Source organism: Triticum urartu, chromosome 6A, assembly GCF_056163025.1.
Source record: "Triticum urartu cultivar PI428250 chromosome 6A, HENAU_Tu73, whole genome shotgun sequence".
NCBI lineage: Eukaryota > Viridiplantae > Streptophyta > Magnoliopsida > Poales > Poaceae > Triticum > Triticum urartu.
Genome location: NC_141878.1, coordinates 137,042,667 through 137,063,261, shown reverse-complemented (window position 1 = coordinate 137,063,261; position 20,595 = coordinate 137,042,667). Strand labels below are relative to the sequence as shown.

The 20,595-nt window shown below is 50.3% G+C and overlaps 1 protein-coding gene across 1 annotated transcript; it reads right to left on the bottom strand.

Annotated features, from left to right (window-relative positions):
- Positions 1-19,280: 19,280 nt before the first annotated feature.
- Positions 19,281-20,595, bottom strand: LOC147964477 (uncharacterized). Its single transcript, XM_087531119.1, has one exon. The coding sequence runs from the start codon at positions 20,537-20,539 to the stop codon at positions 19,493-19,495; it is 1,047 nt and encodes a 348-aa protein (XP_087387245.1). The 5' UTR covers positions 20,540-20,595; the 3' UTR covers positions 19,281-19,492.

The window sequence follows — 20,595 nt, the reverse complement described above, 5'->3', positions numbered from 1 at the left end:
CATACCCTTGTAGATCGCGAGCGGAAGCGTTCAAGAGAACAGGGATGATGGAGTCGTACTCGCCGTGATCCAAATCACCGATGACCAAGTGCCGAACGGAAGGCACCTCCGCGTTCAACACACGTACGGAGCGGATGACGTCTTCTCCTTCTTGATCCAGCAAGGGGGAAGGAGAGGTTGATGAAGATCCAGCAGCACGACGGCGTGGTGGTGGATGCAGCAGTGATCGCAGCAGGGCTTTGCCGAGCTTCTGCGAGAGGGAAAGGTGTAGCAGGGGAGAGGGAGGCACCAGGACTTCAGGTGCGGCTGCCCTCCCTCCCCTCCTTTATATAGGCCCCCTGGGGGGGGGGGCTCCGGCCCTAGGAGATGGGATCTCCTTGGGGGGGCGGCCAAGGGGGGTGGAGTGCCCCCCAAGGCAAGTGGAGGCGCCCCCACCCTAGGGTTTCCAACCCTAGGCGCAGGGGGGCCCAAGGGGGGGGGGGCGCACCAGCCCACTATGGGCTGGTTCCCCTCCCTACTTCAGCCCATGGGGCCCTCCGGGATGGGTGGCCCCACCCGGTGGACCCCCGGGACCCATCCGGTGGTCTCGGTACAATACCGGTGACCTCGAATCTTTCCCGATGGCCGAAACTACACTTCCTATATATAATTCTTCACCTCCGGACCATTCCGGAACTCCTTGTGACGTCCAGGATCTCATCCGGGACTCCGAACAACTTTCGGATTACTGCATACTCATATCTCTACAACCCTAGCGTCACCGAACCTTAAGTGTGTAGACCCTACGGGTTCGGGAGACACGTAGACATGACCGAGATGGCTCTCCGGCCAATAACCAACAGCGGGATCTGGATACCCATGTTGGCTCCCACATGCTCCTCGATGATCTCATCGGATGAACCACGATGTCGAGGACTTAATCAATCCCGTATTCAATTCCCTTTGTCAATCGGTACGTTACTTGCCCGAGACTCGATCGTCGGTATCCCAATACCTTGTTCAGTCTCGTTACCGGCAAGTCACTTTACTCGTACCGTAATGCATGATCCCATGATCAACCACTTGATCACATTGAGCTCATTATGATGATGCATTACCGAGTGGGCCCAGAGATACCTCTCCGTCATACGGAGTGACAAATCCCAGTCTCGATTCGTGCAAACCCAACAGACACTTTCGGAGATACCTGTAATGTACCTTTATATTCACCCAGTTACGTTGTGACGTTTGGCATACCCAAGGCACTCCTACAGTATCCGGGAGTTGCACAATTCTCATGGTCTAAGGAAATGATACTTGACATTCAGAAAAGCTACAGCAAACGAACTACACGATCTTTATGCTATGCTTAGGTTTGGGTCTTGTCCATCACATCATTCTCCTAATGATGTGATCTCGTTATCAATGACATCCCCATGTCCATAGCCAGGAAACCATGACTATCTGTTGATCAACGAGCTAGTCAACTAGAGGTTCACTAGGGACACATTGTGGTCTATGTATTCACACATGTATTACGATTTTCGGATAATACAATTATAGCATGAATAATAGACAATTATCATGAACAAGGAAATATAATAATCATTTTATTATTGCCTCTAGGGCATATTTTCAACAGTCTCCCACTTGCACTAGAGTCAATCATCTAGTTACATTGTGATGAATCGAACACCCATGGAATTCTGCTGTTGATCATGTTTTGCTTTAGGGAGATGTTTAGTCAACGGATCTGCTACATTCAGGTCCGTATGTACTTTACAAATCTCTATGTCTCCATTTTGAACACTTTCACGAATGGAGTTGAAGCGACGCTTGATATGCCTGGTCTTCCTGTGAAACCTGGGCTCCTTGGCAAGGGCAATAGCTCCAGTGTTGTCACAGAAGAGAGTCATCGGGCCCGACGCATTGGGTATGACTCCTAGGTCGGTAATGAACTCATTCACCTAGACTGCTTCGTGTGCTGCCTCCGAGGCTGCCATGTACTCCGCTTCACATGTAGATCCCGCCACAACGCTTAGCTTGCAACTGCACCAGCTTACTGCCCCACCATTCAAAATATACACGTATCTGGTTTGTGACTTAGAGTCATCCAGATCTATGTCGAAGCTAGCATCGATGTAACCCTTTACGACGAGCTCTTGGTCACCTCCATAAACGAGAAACATTTCCTTGGTCCTTTTCAGGTACTTCAGAATATTCTTGACCGCTGTCCAGTGTTCCATGCCGGGATTACTTTGGTACCTTCCTACCAAATTCACGGCAAGGTTTACATCAGGTCTGGTACACAGCATAGCATACATGATAGACCCTATGGCCGAGGCATAGGGGACGACACTCATCTTTTCTCTATCTTCCGCCGTGGTCGGGCATTGAGCCATGCTCAATCTCGTACCTTGCAATACAGGCAAGAACCCCTTCTTTGACTGATCCATTTTGAACTTCTTCAATATCTTGTCAAGGTACGTACTCTATGAAAGACCAATGAGGCGTCTCGATCTATCTCTATAGATCTTGATGCCTAATATATAAGCAGCTTCTCCAAGGTCCTTCATTGAAAAACACTTGTTCAAGTAGGCCTTTATGCTTTCCAAGAATTCTATATCATTTCCCATCAACAGTATGTCATCTACATACAATATGAGAAATGCTACAGAGCTCCCACTCACTTTCTTGTAAATGCAGGCTTCTCCATAAGTCTGCATAAACCCAAACGCTTTGATCAACTCATCAAAGCGAATGTTCCAACTCCGAGATGCTTGCACCAGCCCATAAATCGAGCGTTGGAGCTTGCACACCTTGTCAGCATTCTTAGGATCGACAAAACCTTCCGGCTGCATCATATACAATTCTTACTTAAGGAAACCATTAAGGAATGCCGTTTTGACGTTCATTTGCGATATCTCATAATCATAGAATGCGGCAATTGCTAACATGATTCGGACGGACTTCAGCTTCGCTACGGGTGAGAAAGTCTCATCGTAATCAACCCCTTGAACTTGTCGATAACCCTTAGCGACAAGCCGAGCTTTATAGATGGTCACATTACCATCCGTGTCTGTCTTCTTCTTAAAGATCCATTTATTTTATATGGCTCACCGATCATCAGGCAAGTCAGTCAAAGTCCATACTTTGTTTTCATACATGGATCCTATCTCGGATTTCATGGCTTCCAGCCATTTGTCGGAATCCGGGCCCGCCATCGCTTCTTCATAGTTCAAAGGTTCACCGTTGTCTAACAATATGATTTCCAAGACAGGGTTTCCGTACCACTCTGATGCGGAACGTGTCCTTGTGGACCTACGAAGTTCAGTAGCAACTTGATCTGAAGTTTCATGATCATCATCAACTTCCTCTCTAGTCGATGCAGGCACCTCAGGAACATTTTCTTGAGCTGCGCCACTTACCGGTTCAAGAGGTAATACTTCATCAAGTTCTACCTTCCTCCCACTTATTTCTTTCGAGAGAAACTCTTTCTCTAGAAAAGATCCATTCTTGGCAACAAAGATCTTGCCTTCGGATCTGAGGTAGAAGGTATACCCAATAGTTTATTTAGGGTATCCTATGAAGACGCATTTTTCCGACTTGGGTTCGAGCTTTTCAGGTTGAAGTTTCTTGACATAAGCATCGCATCCCCAAACTTTTAGAAATGACAGCTTAGGTTTCTTCCCAAACCATAATTCATACGGTGTCGTCTCAATGGATTTCGACGGAGCCCTATTTAAAGTGAATGCGGCAGTCTCTAAAGCATAGCCCCAAAATGATAGCGGTAAATCGGTAAGAGACATCATAGATCGCACCATATCTAATAGAGTGCGATTACGATGTTCGGACACACCATTACGCTGAGGTGTTCCAGGCGGCGTGAGTTGTGAAACTATTCCACATTTTCTTAAGTGTGTGCCAAATTCGTGACTCAAGTATTCTCCCCCATGATCTGATCGCAAGAACTTGATTTTCCTGTCACGTTGATTCTCAACCTCACTCTGAAATTCCTTGAATTTTTCAAAGGTCTCAGACTTGTGTTTCATTAAGTAGACATACCCATATCTACTCAAGTCATCAGTGAGGGTGAGAACATAACGATAACCACCACGAGCCTCAACACTCATTGGACCGCACACATCTGTATGTATGATTTCCAATAAGTTGGTTGCTCGCTCCATTGTTCCTGAGAACAGAGTCTTGGTCATCTTACCCATGAGGCATGGTTCGCACGTGTCAAATGATTCGTAATCAAGAGACTCTAAAAGTCCATCTGCATGGAGCTTCTTCATGCGTTTGACACCTATGTGACCAAGGCGGCAGTGTCACAAGTATGTGGGACTATCATTATCAACCTTACATCTTTTGGTATTCACACTATGAATATGTGTAGCATTACGCTTGAGATTCATTAAGAATAAACCATTCACCATTGGAGCATGACCATAAAACATATCTCTCATATAAATAGAACAACCATTATTCTCGGATTTAAATGAGTAGCCATCTTGAATTAAACGAGATCCTGATACAATGTTCATGCTCAAAGCTGGCACTAAATAACAATTATTGAGGTTTAAAACTAATCCCGTAGGTAAATGTAGAGGTAGCGTGCCGACGGCGATCACATCGACCTTGGAACCATTCCCGACGCGCATCGTCACCTCGTCCTTCGCCAGTCTCCGCTTATTCCGCAGCTCCTGCTTTGAGTTACAAATGTGAGCAACCGCACCGGTATCAAATACCCAGGAGCTACTACGAGTACTGGTAAGGTACACATCAATTACATGTATATCACATATACCTTTTGTGATGCCGGCCTTCTTGTCCGCTAAGTATTTGGGGCGGTTCCGCTTCCAGTGACCACTTCTCTTGCAATAAAAACACTCAGTCTCGGGCTTGGGTCCATTCTTTGGCTTCTTCCCGGCAGCTTGCTTACCGGGCGCGGCAACTCCCTTGCCGTCCTTCTTGAAGTTCTTCTTACCCTTGCCTTTCTTGAACTTAGTGGTTTTATTCACCATCAACACTTGATGTTCCTTTTTGACTTCTACCTCTGCTGATTTCAGCATTGCAAATACTTCAGGAATGGTCTTTTCCATCCCCTGCATATTGAAGTTCATCACAAAGCTCTTGTAGCTCGGTGGGAGCGACTGAAGGATTCTGTCAATGACCGCGTCATCCGGGAGATTAACTCCCAGCCGAGTCAAGCGGTTATGCAACCCAGACATTTTGAGTGTGTGCTCACTGACAGAACTATTTTCCTCCATCTTACAGCTGAAGAACTTGTCGGAGACTTCATATCTCTCGACTCGGGCATGAGCTCTGAAAACCATTTTCAGCTCTTCGAACATCTCATATGCTCCGTGTCGCTCAAAACGCTTTTGGAGCCCCGGTTCTAAGCTGTAAAGCATGCCGCACTGAACGAGGGAGTAATCATCAGCACGTGTCTGCCAAGTGTTCATAACGTCTTGGTTTTGTGGGACGGGTGCGTCACCTAGCGGTGCTTCTAGGACATAATCTTTCTTGGCAGCTATGAGGATGATCCTCAGGTTCCGGACCCAGTCCGTATAGTTGCTGCCATCGTCTTTCAGCTTGGTTTTTTCTAGGAACGCGTTGAAGTTGAGGACAACGTTGGCCATTTGGTCTACAAGACATATTGTAAAGATTTTAGACTAATTTCATGATAATTGAGTTCATCTAATCAAATTATTCAATGAACTCCCACTTAGATAGACATCCCTCTAGTCATCTAAGTATAACATGATCCGAGTTAACTAGGCCGTGTCCGATCATCACGTGACACGGACTAGTCAACATCGGTGAACATCTTCATGTTGATCGTATCTTCTATACGACTCATGCACGACCTTTTGGTCTTCTGTGTTCCGAGGCCATGTCTGTACATGCTAGGCTCGTCAAGTCAACCTAAGTGTATTGCGTGTGTAAATCTGTCTTACACCCGTTGTATTCGAACGTTAGAATCTATCACACCCGATCATCACATGGTGCTTCGAAACAACGAACCTTCGCAACAGTGCACAGTTAGGGGGAACACTTTCTTGAAATTATTACGAGGGATCATCTTATTTAAGCTACCGTCGTTCTAAGCAAATAAGATGTAAAACATGCTAAACATCACATGCAATCAAATAGTGACATGATATGGCCAATATCATTTGCTCCTTTGATCTCCATCTTCGGGGCTCCATGATCATCGTTGTCACCGGCATGACACCATGATCTCCATCATCATGATCTCCATCATCGTGTCTTCTTGAAGTTGTCTCGTCATCTATTACTTCTACTACTATGGCTAACGCTTTAGCAATAAAGTAAAGTAATTACATGACGTTTATATTGACACGCAGGTCATAAATAAATAAAGACAACTCCTATGGCTCCTGCCGGTTGTCATACTCATCGACATGCAAGTCGTGATTCCTATTACAAGAACATGATCAATCTCATACATCACATATATCATTCATCATTCATCACAATCTTTGGCCATATCACATCACAAAACACTTGCTGCAAAAACAAGTTAGACGTCCTCTAATTGTTGTTGCAAGTTTTTACGTGGCTGCTATAGGTTGCTAGCAAGAACGTTTCTTACCTACGCCAAAACCACAACATGAATTGCCAATTTCTATTTACCCTTCATAAGGACACTGTTCATCGAATCCGATCCGACTAAAGTGGGAGAGACAGACACCCGCCAGCCACCTTATGCAACTAGTGCATGTCAGTCGGTGGAACCGGTCTCACGTAAGCATACGTGTAAGGTTGGTCCGGGCCGCTTCATCCCACGATGCCGCCGAATCAAGATAAGACTAGTAACGGCAAGCAAATTGACAATATCGACGCCCACAACTACTTTGTGTTCTACTTGTGCATAGTAACTACGCATAGACCTAGCTCATGATGCCACTATTGGGGATCGTAGCAGAAAACAAAAAAATTTCCTACGTTTCACCAAGATCAATCTATGGAGTCAACTAGCAACGAGAGAAGAGTGCATCTACATACCCTTGTAGATCGCGAGCAGAAGCGTTCAAGAAAACGGGGATGATGGAGTCGTACTCGCCGTGATCCAAATCACCGATGACCAAGTGCTGAACGGACGGCACCTCCGCGTTCAACACACGTACGGAGCAGATGACGTCTCCTCCTTCTTGATCCAGCAAGGAGGAAGGAGAGGTTGATGAAGATCCAGCAACACGACGGCGTGTTGGTGGATGCAACAGTGATCGCAGCAGGGCTTCGCCGAGCTTCTGCGAGAGGGAGAGGTGTAGCAGGGGAGAGGGAGGCGCCAGGACTTCAGGTGCGGCTGCCCTCCCTCCCCCCTTTATATAGGCCCCCTGGGGGGGCGCCGGCCCTAGTAGATGGGATCTCCTTGGGGGGGGCGGCCAAGGGGGGTGGAGTGCCCCCCAAGGCAAGTGGAGGCGCCCCCACCCTAGGGTTTCCAACCCTAGGCGCAGGGGGGCCCAAGGGGGGGTGCACCAGCCCACTATGGGCTGGTTCCCCTCCCCACTTCAGCCCATGGGGCCCTCCGGGATGGGTGGCCCCACCCGGTGGACCCCCGGAACCCATCCGGTGGTCCCGGTACAATATCGGTGACCCCGAATCTTTCCCAATGGCCGAAACTACACTTCATATATATAATTCTTCACCTCCGGACCATTCCGGAACTCCTCGTGACGTCCAGGATCTCATCCGGGACTCCGAACAACTTTCGGATTACTGCATACTCATATCTCTATAACCCTAGCGTCACCGAACCTTAAGTGTGTAGACCCTACGGGTTCGGGAGACACGTAGACATGACCGAGACGGCTCTCCGGCCAATAACCAATAGCGGGATCTGGATACCCATGTTGGCTCCCACATGCTCCTCGATGATCTCATCGGATGAACCACGATGTCGAGGACTTAATCAATCCCGTATTCAATTCCCTTTGTCAATCGGTACGTTACTTGCCCGAGACTCGATCGTCGGTATCCCAATACCTTGTTCAGTCTCATTACCGGCAAGTCACTTTACTCGTACCGTAATGCATGATCCCGTGATCAACCACTTGATCACATTGAGTTCATTATGATGATGCATTACCGAGTGGGCCCAGAGATACCTCTCCGTCATACGGAGTGACAAATCCCAGTCTCGATTCGTGCCAACCCAACAGACACTTTCGGAGATACCTGTAATGTACCTTTATAGTCTCCCAGTTACGTTGTGACGTTTGGCATACCCAAGGCACTCCTACGGTATCCGGGAGTTGCACAATTCTCATGGTCTAAGGAAATGATACTTGACATTCAGAAAAGCTACAACAAACGAACTACACGATCTTTGTGCTATGCTTAGGTTTGGGTCTTGTCCATCACATCATTCTCCTAATGATGTGATCCCATTATCAATGACATCCCCATGTCCATAGCCAGGAAACCATGACTATCTGTTGATCAACGAGCTAGTCAACTAGAGGCTCACTAGGGACACATTGTGGTCTATGTATTCACACATGTATTACGATTTCCGGATAATACAATTATAGCATGAATAATAGACAATTATCATGAACAAGGAAATATAATAATCATTTTATTATTGCCTCTAGGGCATATTTCCAACACACATACGGTCACATAATACGTATGCTGGCGTATTGGTGTGTATGGCCCCACCTGTCATTGACTGGAGGTGCTTGACCAAGAGTTTCACCCTTGCATTTTTTTTATCCATGGGAAAGGTCGATCGCCGTGATGTATTTTTGCATAAAATCACTTCATATTCTTTTTATTTGCAGGAAAGTTAAACACTGTCCTGTGAAACTTAACACAAAAAATTGGGCGCACAAGGTCTGGAACGCACTACCCAGGATTACCACACTAGCAAGTCTAGCCACTACACCAGTCGCATTCAGATGCCCGCTAAGAGCAATTCTAGCAGACCCCGCAAAACACCCCGGCCCGCAAAAATTCCGGCGAGTATGCGGGCTCGGGCCAATTTTGCGGCCAGAGCAGAGCCCGCATACTCGCCCGACCCGTAAAAACTTTTACCATAGCCCGCAAACCGCACGCCCCGGGCACTATAAGTGCGGTTCCGCGACCCTTTTGCGGGTCCAAACCCTATCCCCCGCCGCCCCGAGCCAGCCGATCCCCCTTTCTCCTGTCCCAATGTCTCGCCGCCGACGACCCTCCGCCCCGCCTCCAGCCGCCATGTGGGGGGCGAATGTGGAGCTCCGGACGTGGCTCCGGCAGTCGATCCGTCCGTGAGAGGGACACGGAGCGCGAGCGGCGCGTCTGGTCCGACGGCGCAAGGAAGTGCGGCGCGCGGAAGTGGACCAACCGCGGGCTTTCGCCGTCAGCGAGCTTCGACCGCCGCGAGACGGTGGAGTACGACCGCCGGCGCGCGTCGTTCTCCTCCGCGCATTCTTCGTACGCTGGATCCTCCTCCTCCTTCGCCGCGGGCTTCCTCCCCGTGAAGAGGGAGTGGTCGGACGAGGAGGAGGAGGAGCCGGAGCGCCGGCGCCGTTCCCCTTCATGCCGGTGAAGGAGGAGCCCGAGGAGCCTGCTCCGCTCGGCCGCCGTGGGGTCGTCGGGCCCGAGGACTACGTCACGGAGTTCGCCGCCGTCGCCGCCGCCATCGCCGAGCGGAGCATGCGCGAGGAGGAGGAGCGCCGCCGCCATCGCCGAGCGGAGCGTGCGCGAGGAGGAGGAGCGCCGCCACCACGCCGAGGAGCTCGAAGCCCTCGAGTGGCGGCAGGCGGTTGCCGCCAACCTCGCCGCCAAGGAGAAGGTCGAGTAGTGCGCCGCATCCGCCCGAAGCAGGCGGAGAAGTCATTGATCTCTGCAGCTCCGGCGAGGAGGAGTGAGCGTCCAACTCCTCCACGGCGTCGTCTAGTTGCCGCGACCTCGCCGCCGTTTAGATCCGACCCCCTAGTACTAGCTTAACGTAGTATGTATGCTTGTAATGTGATGAACTATATAGTATGCGATGAACAATGTAGTATGTGATGAACCGTGTTTATGCAATTTCTCCCGCGAAAGAAGTTTTTCAAATTATACAGGTTTAGATACGGGTTCTGCTCGGACGCGTATGTTTTTGACCCGCAAAAGCAATTTTCGTGAACCCGCAAATGCGTTTTGCTGGTCGTATTTTTGCGGGGTCTGCTAGAATTGCTCTAAGGATAAAAAGTCTATATGTACTGGTACGTGTCCCACATGTTATTATAGAATGGAAATTAACATAAATAAGTGTAGCTACCAAGTCTCCAACTTACGACCAGAGGCTAGCACAAAAGAAACCCTGGCCACTACAACATGCACCTGTATATGTCGATAATTGATGACTAGCGAGATATGAATTTAAATTTCTTTTTTTAAGCGAAGGATATGAATTTAATAGGACAAAGGCGCTCATGCAGCCCATTTTGCACCTGTTCAGTATTTTAGAAATTTGTAGATAGTTTGTAAATTATAATTTCAGTAATAAAAATAATCTTTAAATATTTGTGTGTTATAGAAATTGTACATACACATGAGTAACCTAATTTCAAAAAATATTATATATTATTTAAAAATATTTCTATATTTATATTAATATTTACGAGTTATAAAAATGTTGTATGATGAACAATCTTTCCCTAATATAAAACGAAAAGTGTTGATATGAATATTAAATCATATATAAAATTTAAATTATATTAAAAATCATAAATATTTAGTAAATGTTTGTATTCATCATTTTGTATAGTTTAAATATAAGACATGAGTATATATTTTTTATGGACTCACTAAACATATTTACTTAATAAACATTTTCATTGTACGTATTAACTAAATATTTTTATAGAATAGACAAGTTTATATTTAAATGTTTTTATTTACTATTGAACGTTTGTATGTATAATATTTTCAAAACACGTATATTTGAACATGAATTTATGACTTAAGTTTTACAAATATCTTAAATATTTTTGTCTTATGTTTATTAAAATACAGTTTTTCAGAATAAACATTTTTATATTTAAAATAATATCTACTAATCATCGTATGTATGTAAAATATTTTTAACTCACAAATATTTGAAAAACAAATTTGTACTTATGTTTTGCAAATATCTTTAAAATAGCGCGTGCTTTCTTGTCCTGTACGTATAATGTTGTTATCCAGATCAGAGATCCAAACTTGATGGTTGGAGTGGCTAGTCTCAGTAATGTTGCTAGAGCGTGTAGCTTGTTTGAGACCTTGCGCGCGCATTTTAGGCATTAATTATTGCAGTATAGTGGTCTGCTTTTTTGCAAATAAAAAAATACAAGGAGGTTTCATGCAAAAATGCATCTGCTGACTGACTGACAGGTGGGGCCTATACACGGATATACCCGCAAAGGTACTTTGTGACATATGTGCACGATTGAGTCAGTTATGTGATTACAATTCCGTATTTTTAAAGTTCTAGCATCAAATTGAACATCAAGCGCAAGTTTTATGACTATCGGTGATATTACCTCTTGATCCCCACTGTTTTTTTAGAAGAAACCTCGCCACTTTATTATTTAAGGATGTTCATAGGCACATGTGCTGGGTCATAGGGGTTACCTAGCCATACGTGCCTACCTACATTCAGATTACAAGCAAATTTGACGAGGTTATGAGCCTCAAAGTTGTGGTTTCTAGTCTCATGAACAAAGGAACATAAATCAAAATATTACAATGACTTGATATTTCATGAACAATGGCAGCATGAACTCCTAAGATAGAAAAATCTAGAAAATATAATACGAATGAACGGACAAAAAAACGAAGAAACGTACCTTGCTTTATGGAAAACGCTATAAATTTAAAAAGAAAAGTACGTGAACAGATATGAATATATATTTTTGCGAGGAGGCAAAGGTCATATATTAAAATTGTCATATGTACCATATATATGTACCAGTGTTGATAGTGGAAAACCCCAGTCTCGACCTTCAAATACATTTGATGCACTAGAACCAATCATGTTATCACTTATGATGCATTTGCAGTGACTAAATTCCAACAATCATTTAATTACTTCCCCTTAGTGACAATTGTGTCGGGAGATATAAGAAATAAAATTCATGTGGCAGTGGTTGTGTGCATCTACGATGTGGAGTTGGAGAAAAACTCTTCCTCTCGTTTTTTTGCATGGATTTTGACTGAAAATATCCCTGGAATCTAATGGTGCCCTGTACACATGTTAAAAAATTACTTGAATATTTGAATAATAATCTTTGGTTTACTAATACTACTAACTACTCCCTCCGTTCCGAATTACTTGTCGTAGGTATGGATGTATCTAGATGTATTTTAGTTCTAGATACATCCATTTCTGCGACGAGTAATTTAGAACGGAGGGAGTTGTATATAGAAAACTCAGTCTAAAATCGATAAAACCTTAGTAGCACACCATCATGAATTTGTACACCATAAAGAACAAAAATTGTGTCCCGCAAAAAAATAAAATCATAAAGCTCATTCTGGATTAGCTGTAGCTCCTTGATTTGCTTGTCTATTTAACCTGTTCAAGGTGAAATCAGACAAGGCTAATGGCAAATTATAATGCCCGGCCAGGCTCTCCAAAACAGAAGGATAATTATCAGCTTATGCATGCTAAATTGTACGTATAAAACATTTTCTTTCAACTGACAATCGAAATCAAAGTACTCCCTCCATGCCATAGTATATAAGAGCGTACGGACGGAGTAGTAGTTTACTTGGTTTTTCAGGCTAATAAAAGAGCATCATAGAAGTTTAGACCAAGATCGGTAGCTCAGGCACTCGAGCTTCCTAGCATGGCAGGACCTCGGGAAGTGGTGCTTTTTTGTATCAGTGGAGATGCGGCATCCGCTAGCTGAAGTAACATTACAGGTAGGCTCACCTGCAAAAAATAAAATTACAGACAGGCCACGTCTGTTTATCATGATATCATTATTTGTACGCATATGGCAAATCACCTCAGTGACAGACTGCTGGTTATACAATACTAATCAAACATGAGCTAGCCTGGCCGAATGACAGTGGTTCGATGATCTCTTGCTCGAACACAACATGTTTTCTGGACTGCAAATCGGATACGCCTTCCTTTCGAAATATAGAACATCTCTATAGGTTGCAAGTTCCAGCTAGAAGTTAAAGGCCATCTACTGTGTTAGGGAGCCTCGGGAAATGATGCACTCCTCGTTACCAAAGGAAAAACATCATGGTTTCGCTTCCTGACACGCTCGCTGCTCATGAGCATTCCAACTGAAGAACCTGAAGATCAACCTGGCAACTTTCTCAGCCCGAAAAGTGTGGCATTCATCGTAGTTGGAAAACCCAAATTTTCCTGTTGCACCACCCGAAACAGCATCATCAGTATCCAGCAGACAGCAGTAAGCAAACAGCAAAGAGTGGACACGATTCCACACACAACTGGAGAACCTAAAGATCAACCTGGCGACTTTCTCGGCCCTGAGAAGCGGCACAGAAGCAGACATCCTGATGCAGCCAGTGGGAGCTTTACAGGACAGAACAGGCGAAAGCTAAAAACCATTCCTGCGGCTATGTATCAGGGAAAAGTAGGAAGTGTAACTTTATCAAAGGAGAGGAAGCTGATATGCCCATTATCAACTTGACAGAATTTAAGAGGAATGCCGTCAAACTTGTTCTCTACCGTTTCCAGTTCATCCCTTGAAGGTGGCTTGTCCCTGCGCCAAATCCAACAACAAAAATACCGATCGGCAGGTCATACTATACTTCTAGACGAAAGGCATTATGCCCGGCTTATAAATAAAGTCCCAAAGCCACGATAGCATATGATAGAGCAAATAATCACACCGCATCATTACGGCAGTTCATCGAACAGGTGGTGTACCTGATCTCCTCCACACGCGTCGGCTCTCAGCTACGCCGGTGGTCTCCAGAGGCTGCCCCAGGAGCGCGTCCCTTTCGCCGCCGGTTGAGCCCCGCAGCCGCCAAAACTTTCAAGGCTAATTGATAAAACGATAATACTACACGCACGGACCAAAATGTCCCTTCTTTCTCTGCTACACGCCTTGTCTGAGGCCTCAAGAACAACATCAAGTGTCAGCATGTTGCTAGTAGACAAGATGGCAACCAAATCAGTCAGCTGCCGTCGTCACACCACAAACATGTGTACACACAAAAGAAAATCACTATCTGAGCTGAGACTCGAACTAATCGATCCAGTATTTTCATACATTTTCAATCATGTTAAGCAGCACAAGAGAACTACAGTATTACAAGCTACGACGTGTTGTTGTTGTGGATTCAGAACGAAGCCGAGAGAGAACTCAAGAGGCGAGAGAGATTTGCGCTGCGAACTGTTGCAGCTTTTCTGGTTTCTGCTCCTTTTATTCAGAGAACGAAACAAACATGCAGCGAGACTCGCTTAGGCTACCAGATCGTGCCATCCCACGACCTCGAGCGCACTCCTGCCACTCCTACTATATCGCCACAGATCGCACAGAACGCATCTTGCGGCCTAAGCTAACTAATCAAGCGAATCCAAAGTTAACTGAAAGATAATTGAACCTAGCTACGGCTGCCACTGCAGCGTTATTCTCTGAACCTGACGAAACTGACAGAAAAACAACAGGGCAGGATTAGGCTAACAATTCACCCCCTTAAGCCTGCCACACCAATCTTCGCCCGCATCTCCACGAACATGATCTTCCCCAGCGCCTTGGTGAGGATATCTGCGAGCTGCTCGTCAGTGCCGACGTGATCAACGTCGAGCTTGTTCTCTTCCAAACACTGACGGATGAAATGATACTTGATGTCGATGTGTTTGCTCCGGTCGTGATGCACCGGGTTCTTGCTCAGGGCAATTGCGGATTTGTTGTCGATGTAGAGTTGAAACTTTTCCACCGACCGCCCCGTCAGATCAGCCAGGAGGCGACTCAGCCACACCCCTTGGCATGTCGCCACCGCCGCGGCCACGTACTCTGCCTCGCAGGACGAAGTTGCCACCACCTTCTGCTTCTGCGAGGTCCAGGTGACTACGCTGCCACCGAGGAAGAACACCACGCCTGATGTGCTCTTGCGATCGTCCACATCGCCACCGTGATCACTGTCGCTGAAGCCGACGAGTGACGGAGCTCCGGAGCCCTTCATGTAGCTGCACCCATAGTGCAAAGTGCCGCGGATGTACCTGAGGATCTGCTTCACCGCGGTCCAATGGCGTGTGCTGGGCGCCTCCATGTACCGGCTTGTCACTCCGACGGCCAGAGCGATGTCGGGGCGTGTGTTGACGAGGTAGCGCAGGCATCCTATGATGCTGCGATATTCAGTTGCGTCCGCCGGTGGCGAACCGTCCTCCTTGCAGAGCTTGAGCCTCACCTCCATGGAAGTTTGGCCCGGGTTGCACCCGGCCATGCCGGCGCGCTCAAGCACCTTCTCGGCGTACCCACGCTGGCAGAGAGTGATCCTACCGTGCTCCTGCTTCACCTCAATCCCGAGATAGTAAGATAACAACCCGAGGTCGCTCATCTTGAACAAGTGCTGCATCTCGGCCTTGAACGCAGCGATGTCGATGCCGTCTGTCCCCGTAATGATCAGATCATCAACGTAGACCCCAACCAGCAGGAATGAGGTCTCGCTACCGCGCCTGTACACGGCATGCTCCAGGGGACTGCGCACAAAACCAAGCTCACAGAGTGATGCGTCGAGCTTTGCATACCATGCCCGTGGTGCCTGTCGCAGCCCATACAACGCCTTGCTGAGCCTGAGGACGCCGTGCGGGTTGTCGTCGTTGATGAACCCTTCTGGTTGGTGGACGAAGACCTCCTCAGCGAGATCGCCGTTCAGGAAGGCCGACTTGACGTCCATGTGGTGAACAGGCCAGCCGGCATGCGCGGCGAGCGCGATCAGCACGCGCACCGTCTCCATCCGTGCCACTGGTGCAAATACCTCGTCGAAGTCCACCCCCTGGCGCTGGGCGTACCCCTTGACGACGAGTCTGGCCTTGTGCTTCACCACGTTCCCGTCGGCGTCCTTTTTCAACTTGAAGACCCACTTCAGCCCGATCGCTCGCGACCCGGTGGGCAGCGCTGCGGGCGTCCACGTGTTGTTGTCGGCGATGGCCTTCATCTCCTCCTCCATTGCTGCCCTCCACTCGAGGGAGGACAGCGCCTCCTCGACGCACACCGGCTCGTCCACCGTGGCGAGGCACAGAGTCTCGAGCTCGTCGTCGTCGAACGCTGGATCGGGCGCCTCTGGTGGAGTGGGCACGGGCTTGGTGGCGTCGTACACACTCGCCAGGCGCCTGTATCTCTGGACCGCGTCAGCGTCCAGGGCGCTGTCGTGTGTGGGAGGAGTGCGCCGGTCCCCTGTCGGCAAGGGTGTAGCATTCGTTGGCGTGGCGACCGCCGGCGATGAATGTCTGACATCGTCAGGCGATCCCGAGTGCCCGTCCGTGTCACCGGCGTCGACCAGGTGCTCTCCGGTCTCGGTGCTGTACGTCACAGAGAAGGATGGCGACAGCGGTTCGCCGCCGCCTGCAGAGCCGGTGTCGCCCGCCCATTTCCACGCGCGCCGTTCCTCGAACACCAGGTCGCGAGTGACATGCACTCGCTTTGCCGCCGGGCCGTACACTCGATAGGCCTTCGCGCCCTCCTCATACCCGATGAACACGGTGAGCACGGAGCGATCTGAGAGTTTCGTCACTCCGGGTCCTGTCTTCTTCATGTGAGCCACACAGCCGAACGTGCGCAGGTGTTCGATAGTGGGGCTTCTCTTGTTCCAGGCCTCGTACGGCGTCACGCCGTTGAGGCTTCTGGTCGAAGCTCTGTTGAGGATGTAGACGGCGCACTTTACCGCCTCGCCCCAGAACGTGGCCGGCATGCCCATGCCTTTCAGCATGCACCGGGCCATCTCAACCACCGTCTGGTTGCGGCGCTCGACGATGCCGTTCTGCTGCGGCGAGTAGGGCGCGGTGGTGTGGTGGGCGATGCCGTTCGTCTCACAATGGGCCTTGAACTCACCAGAATTGAACTCGCCCCCTCTGTCAGAGCGGAACGCGCGCAGGCGACAGCTCTGCTTCGCCTCCGCGATTGCCTGGATCTTCTTGAAGCGGGAAAACGCCTCGTCCTTGGACCTGAGGACCTCGAGCCACATATATCTGCTATAATCATCAACTACTAATAGGAAATACTGGTTACCGCCTGTTGTAGCTGGTTTGATCGGGCCGCAGAGGTCGATGTGCACGAGATCCAGTGCACGCTCTGAACGGTGTGGACTCGCGCGCGGGAATGCCAGGCGATGCTGCTTCCCGAGTGTGTAGCCGTCGCAGATCTCGTGGACGTGATCGACCTGCGGCATCCCACGCACCATGCCCCTCGTGGACATGGCTTTCACCGCCCGAAAGTGAAGATGCCCGAGCCGTGCGTGCCACAGCCACGCTGGCTCATCCAGCTTGGCCACCAAGCAGACAGGCATGGCCAGGTCCAGCCGCAGCACGTACAGCCGGTTCGCCGTGCGTTTGACACGGACGAGCAGCTGCCGCTGCTGGTCGTACACGCAGAGATGTCCGTCCTCGATCACGGACCTGCAACCCTTCTCGTCGAGCTGCCCGAGAGAGATGATGTTGGCCTGCAGCTTGGGGATGTAGTACATGTCCGCGAGCACGCGCTGGTTGCCGTTCGCGCACTGAAACATGACGCTCCCCTTGCCACTGATCGTGACGAGGGAGCCGTCCCCGAAACGCACGGAGCCATGCAGGTGTCGTCGAGGCTGGTGAACGCGTCGCGCGCCCCGGTCATATGGCTGCTGGCCCCGGTGTCCAGGTACCAGGCGCCGCGCGCTCCAGTGGTGACCGGAACCATGCGTTCCTCGTTGAGGTAGACTGCCTGGGCGCGAACTGGTGCCGCCTGCACCTTGCCCGCCGTGCCCGAGGCCTCGATCGGGAGTTTGCCCTCTTCGACGGTGGCCAGCAGGAGCGCGGGAGGCTCCACATCCGCCTCGCCCAGGTTCGCCGCCTCGCCCTGGTTCTGGCGATCGCGTTCCGCCTTCCTGCACTCCCTGGCCCAGTGGCCAGGAATATTGCAGTAACGGCACTTTCCCTTCCGCTTTCCGCCGGCGGGCTTCTTGCCGCCGTCGCGTCCACTGCCCCGCTCGCCGCCTTGCGGTCGCGGACCGGACTGCCCCTTCCCCTCCTTTGCGCCGGAGGAGGAGGAGGAGCCTTGGCCTTGATGGTGACTCCGAGCGATCCACTCCCTCTCCGTGAGGAGGAGTTCGCCGACGCCGCGGTCGACGTCATCCAGAGCGTAGCTCTCCTCCACGGACCGCAGACGCCCGCAGAGCTCTTTGATCGACAGCGTGCGCAGGTCGACGAAGGACTCGATGGCTAATGCCATCTGCCGGAATTTGCGAGGCACCGCGCGGAGGAACTTGAGCACGGCGCGGTACTCGGTCACCGGGTCGTTCAGGAGCTCCAGCTCGTTGACGATCGCTGTAAGACGAAGAGAAAAATCCTCTATGGACTCACCATCACGGAAGCGTATCTCCTCGAACTCGCGTCGGCGGGTCTGCGCCCTGGCCTCCCGCACGCGTTCGCTACCCATGCGCATCGTGCGCAAGGTGTCCCACGCCTCCTTAGCCGAGTCCTTGCCGGCGGGGGCGCGGATCATCTCCGGAGGCACCGCGCGGAGCAGCGCGGCCAGCGCGGCGCGATCATCGCGGTCGCCGTCGCCGTACTCCACGGCCTCCCACAGGCCCTGTGCCTGCAGTTGCACGCGCATCACCATAGCCCAGTCGACGTAGTTGGTGCGAGTGAGTGTCGGATATTGTGCAGAGCCGCCGCTCTCCCTCACCACTCGCTCGCGCACCACCAGCTCGCCGTGCCGCCCACGACGCGGCGGAGGAGAGCGCGACAACCTGCGATGGCGCGCCGGTGACCTGGAGCCGAGGCGTTGCGCACCGTCACCAGCGCCGCCGGTGCCCTGCGACTCGTTGCCGCTAGGTTCCTGCTGGACGCCATTGCCGTCGCCTTGCTGCTCGCTCCCAGCGCCGCCATGCGGAGCGACGCCACCAGCGCCATGCCGCGTCCCACGCCCTCCAGCCATGGATCTCAGAAGGCTCTGATGCCAATTGTTGTTGTTGTGGATTCAGAACGAAGCCGAGAGAGAACTCAAGAGGCGAGAGAGATTTGCGCTGCGAACTGTTGCAGTTTTTCTGGTTTCTGCTCCTTTTATTCAGAGAACGAAACAAACATGCAGCGAGACTCGCTCAGGCTACCAGATCGTGCCATCCCACGACCTCGAGCGCACTCCTGCCACTCCTACTATGTCGCCACAGATCGCACAGAATGCATCTTGCGGCCTAAGCTAACTAATCAAGCGAATCCAAAGTTAACTGAAAGATAACTGAACCTAGCTACGGCTGCCACTGCAGCGTTATTCTCTGAACCTGACGAAACTGACACAAAAACAACAGGGCAGGATTAGGCTAACACGACGCTCACAAAAAAGGAAAACGATGATCACAGCCGAATCTCCCCTTCCTCTAAATCTTCTTGGCAGCTTTGGTGCTGGTGGTGGTGCTGCTGCTTCAGGTCGTGGTCGTCAAGCTTGAGGAAGAGTCCCATCCGTCGCAACAAGTTGTCCGGCCGGGCCGTGTTGTGCTGATCAATGCCAAGGGCCTTCACGTCCTCGTCCAGGGTGTCCTTCGGCATTGCCGTCCTCTCCATCTGGAGCAGCTCCTGACGGGCCTTCTCCCTCGCCCGGGACGTCTCCTCTTTTCGCCGCCTTTCCAAAATCTCGTTGGCACGGGCGATCAGGTCGCGTGTTGGAGGCGTGGTGTTGGCGGCGCGCTGTGCCGGAGCTGGACTGTCGACGCTCTGGCGAGAAGAATCAGAATCCGAACCGCTGCTGCCGCTGATGGTTGCATCTCCGCCAAGATTCTTCGACGAGCTGCAGATGTCCACGTACTCCTCGTCCTCTTCGACGAGCTGAACTGGTGTCGGCCTGACCGGCAAAGGGGAGACGCCGCCGACGATGTCCACGTCTTCGTCCTCCTCTTGGTCTTGGGCCATCATCTGTTTGTGCTGATGACGCGTCGACGGATTCTTGCTTTCGCGAACGAACTTGTCCAGCTGCTTCTGCATCTCCACAAGGGCCGCGTCTTGGACGGCGTGCATCTCGATCTCGATGTAATCGTTGCAGATGCCGCGGCGGCTGTGCTTCTTCAGCAGCTCCAGGATATGAGCAGGGAGTACATGGGATTCAGACAGCTTGGCTAGCTTCGCGAGGTCCCCGTAGAGTTGGTTCCTCTCCTTGAGCGTCATCTTCTTCACGGGAACGGGAGGGGACGCCTTCCTCTTCTTGGCTGGAGGCTCCTCGGCTTGACGGACGCGCACGCGGGGAGCCGACGGGGACGAGGCGGGAAGCACGGTGGCCGCCTCGGCGAGGAGGCGACGGACCGCGGCGACCTCTGACTGGAACCGCTGGCGAAGGTTCTCCAGCGGGCGCGGGTGCTTCCGGCCGGACATGACGCTGAAGGGCTCCCGGTTCCGGTGGGCAATCTCCATGGGAGCAGCGGAAGATGCGAGAGGATGCGGAGGAGGAGAGGAGATGATGGGACAGA

What these genes read in the sequence shown, in the direction of transcription:
- LOC147964477 (XM_087531119.1), bottom strand. Translation starts at nt 20,539, where the DNA reads ATGGAGATTGCCCACCGGAACCGGGAGCCCTTCAGCGTCATGTCCGGC.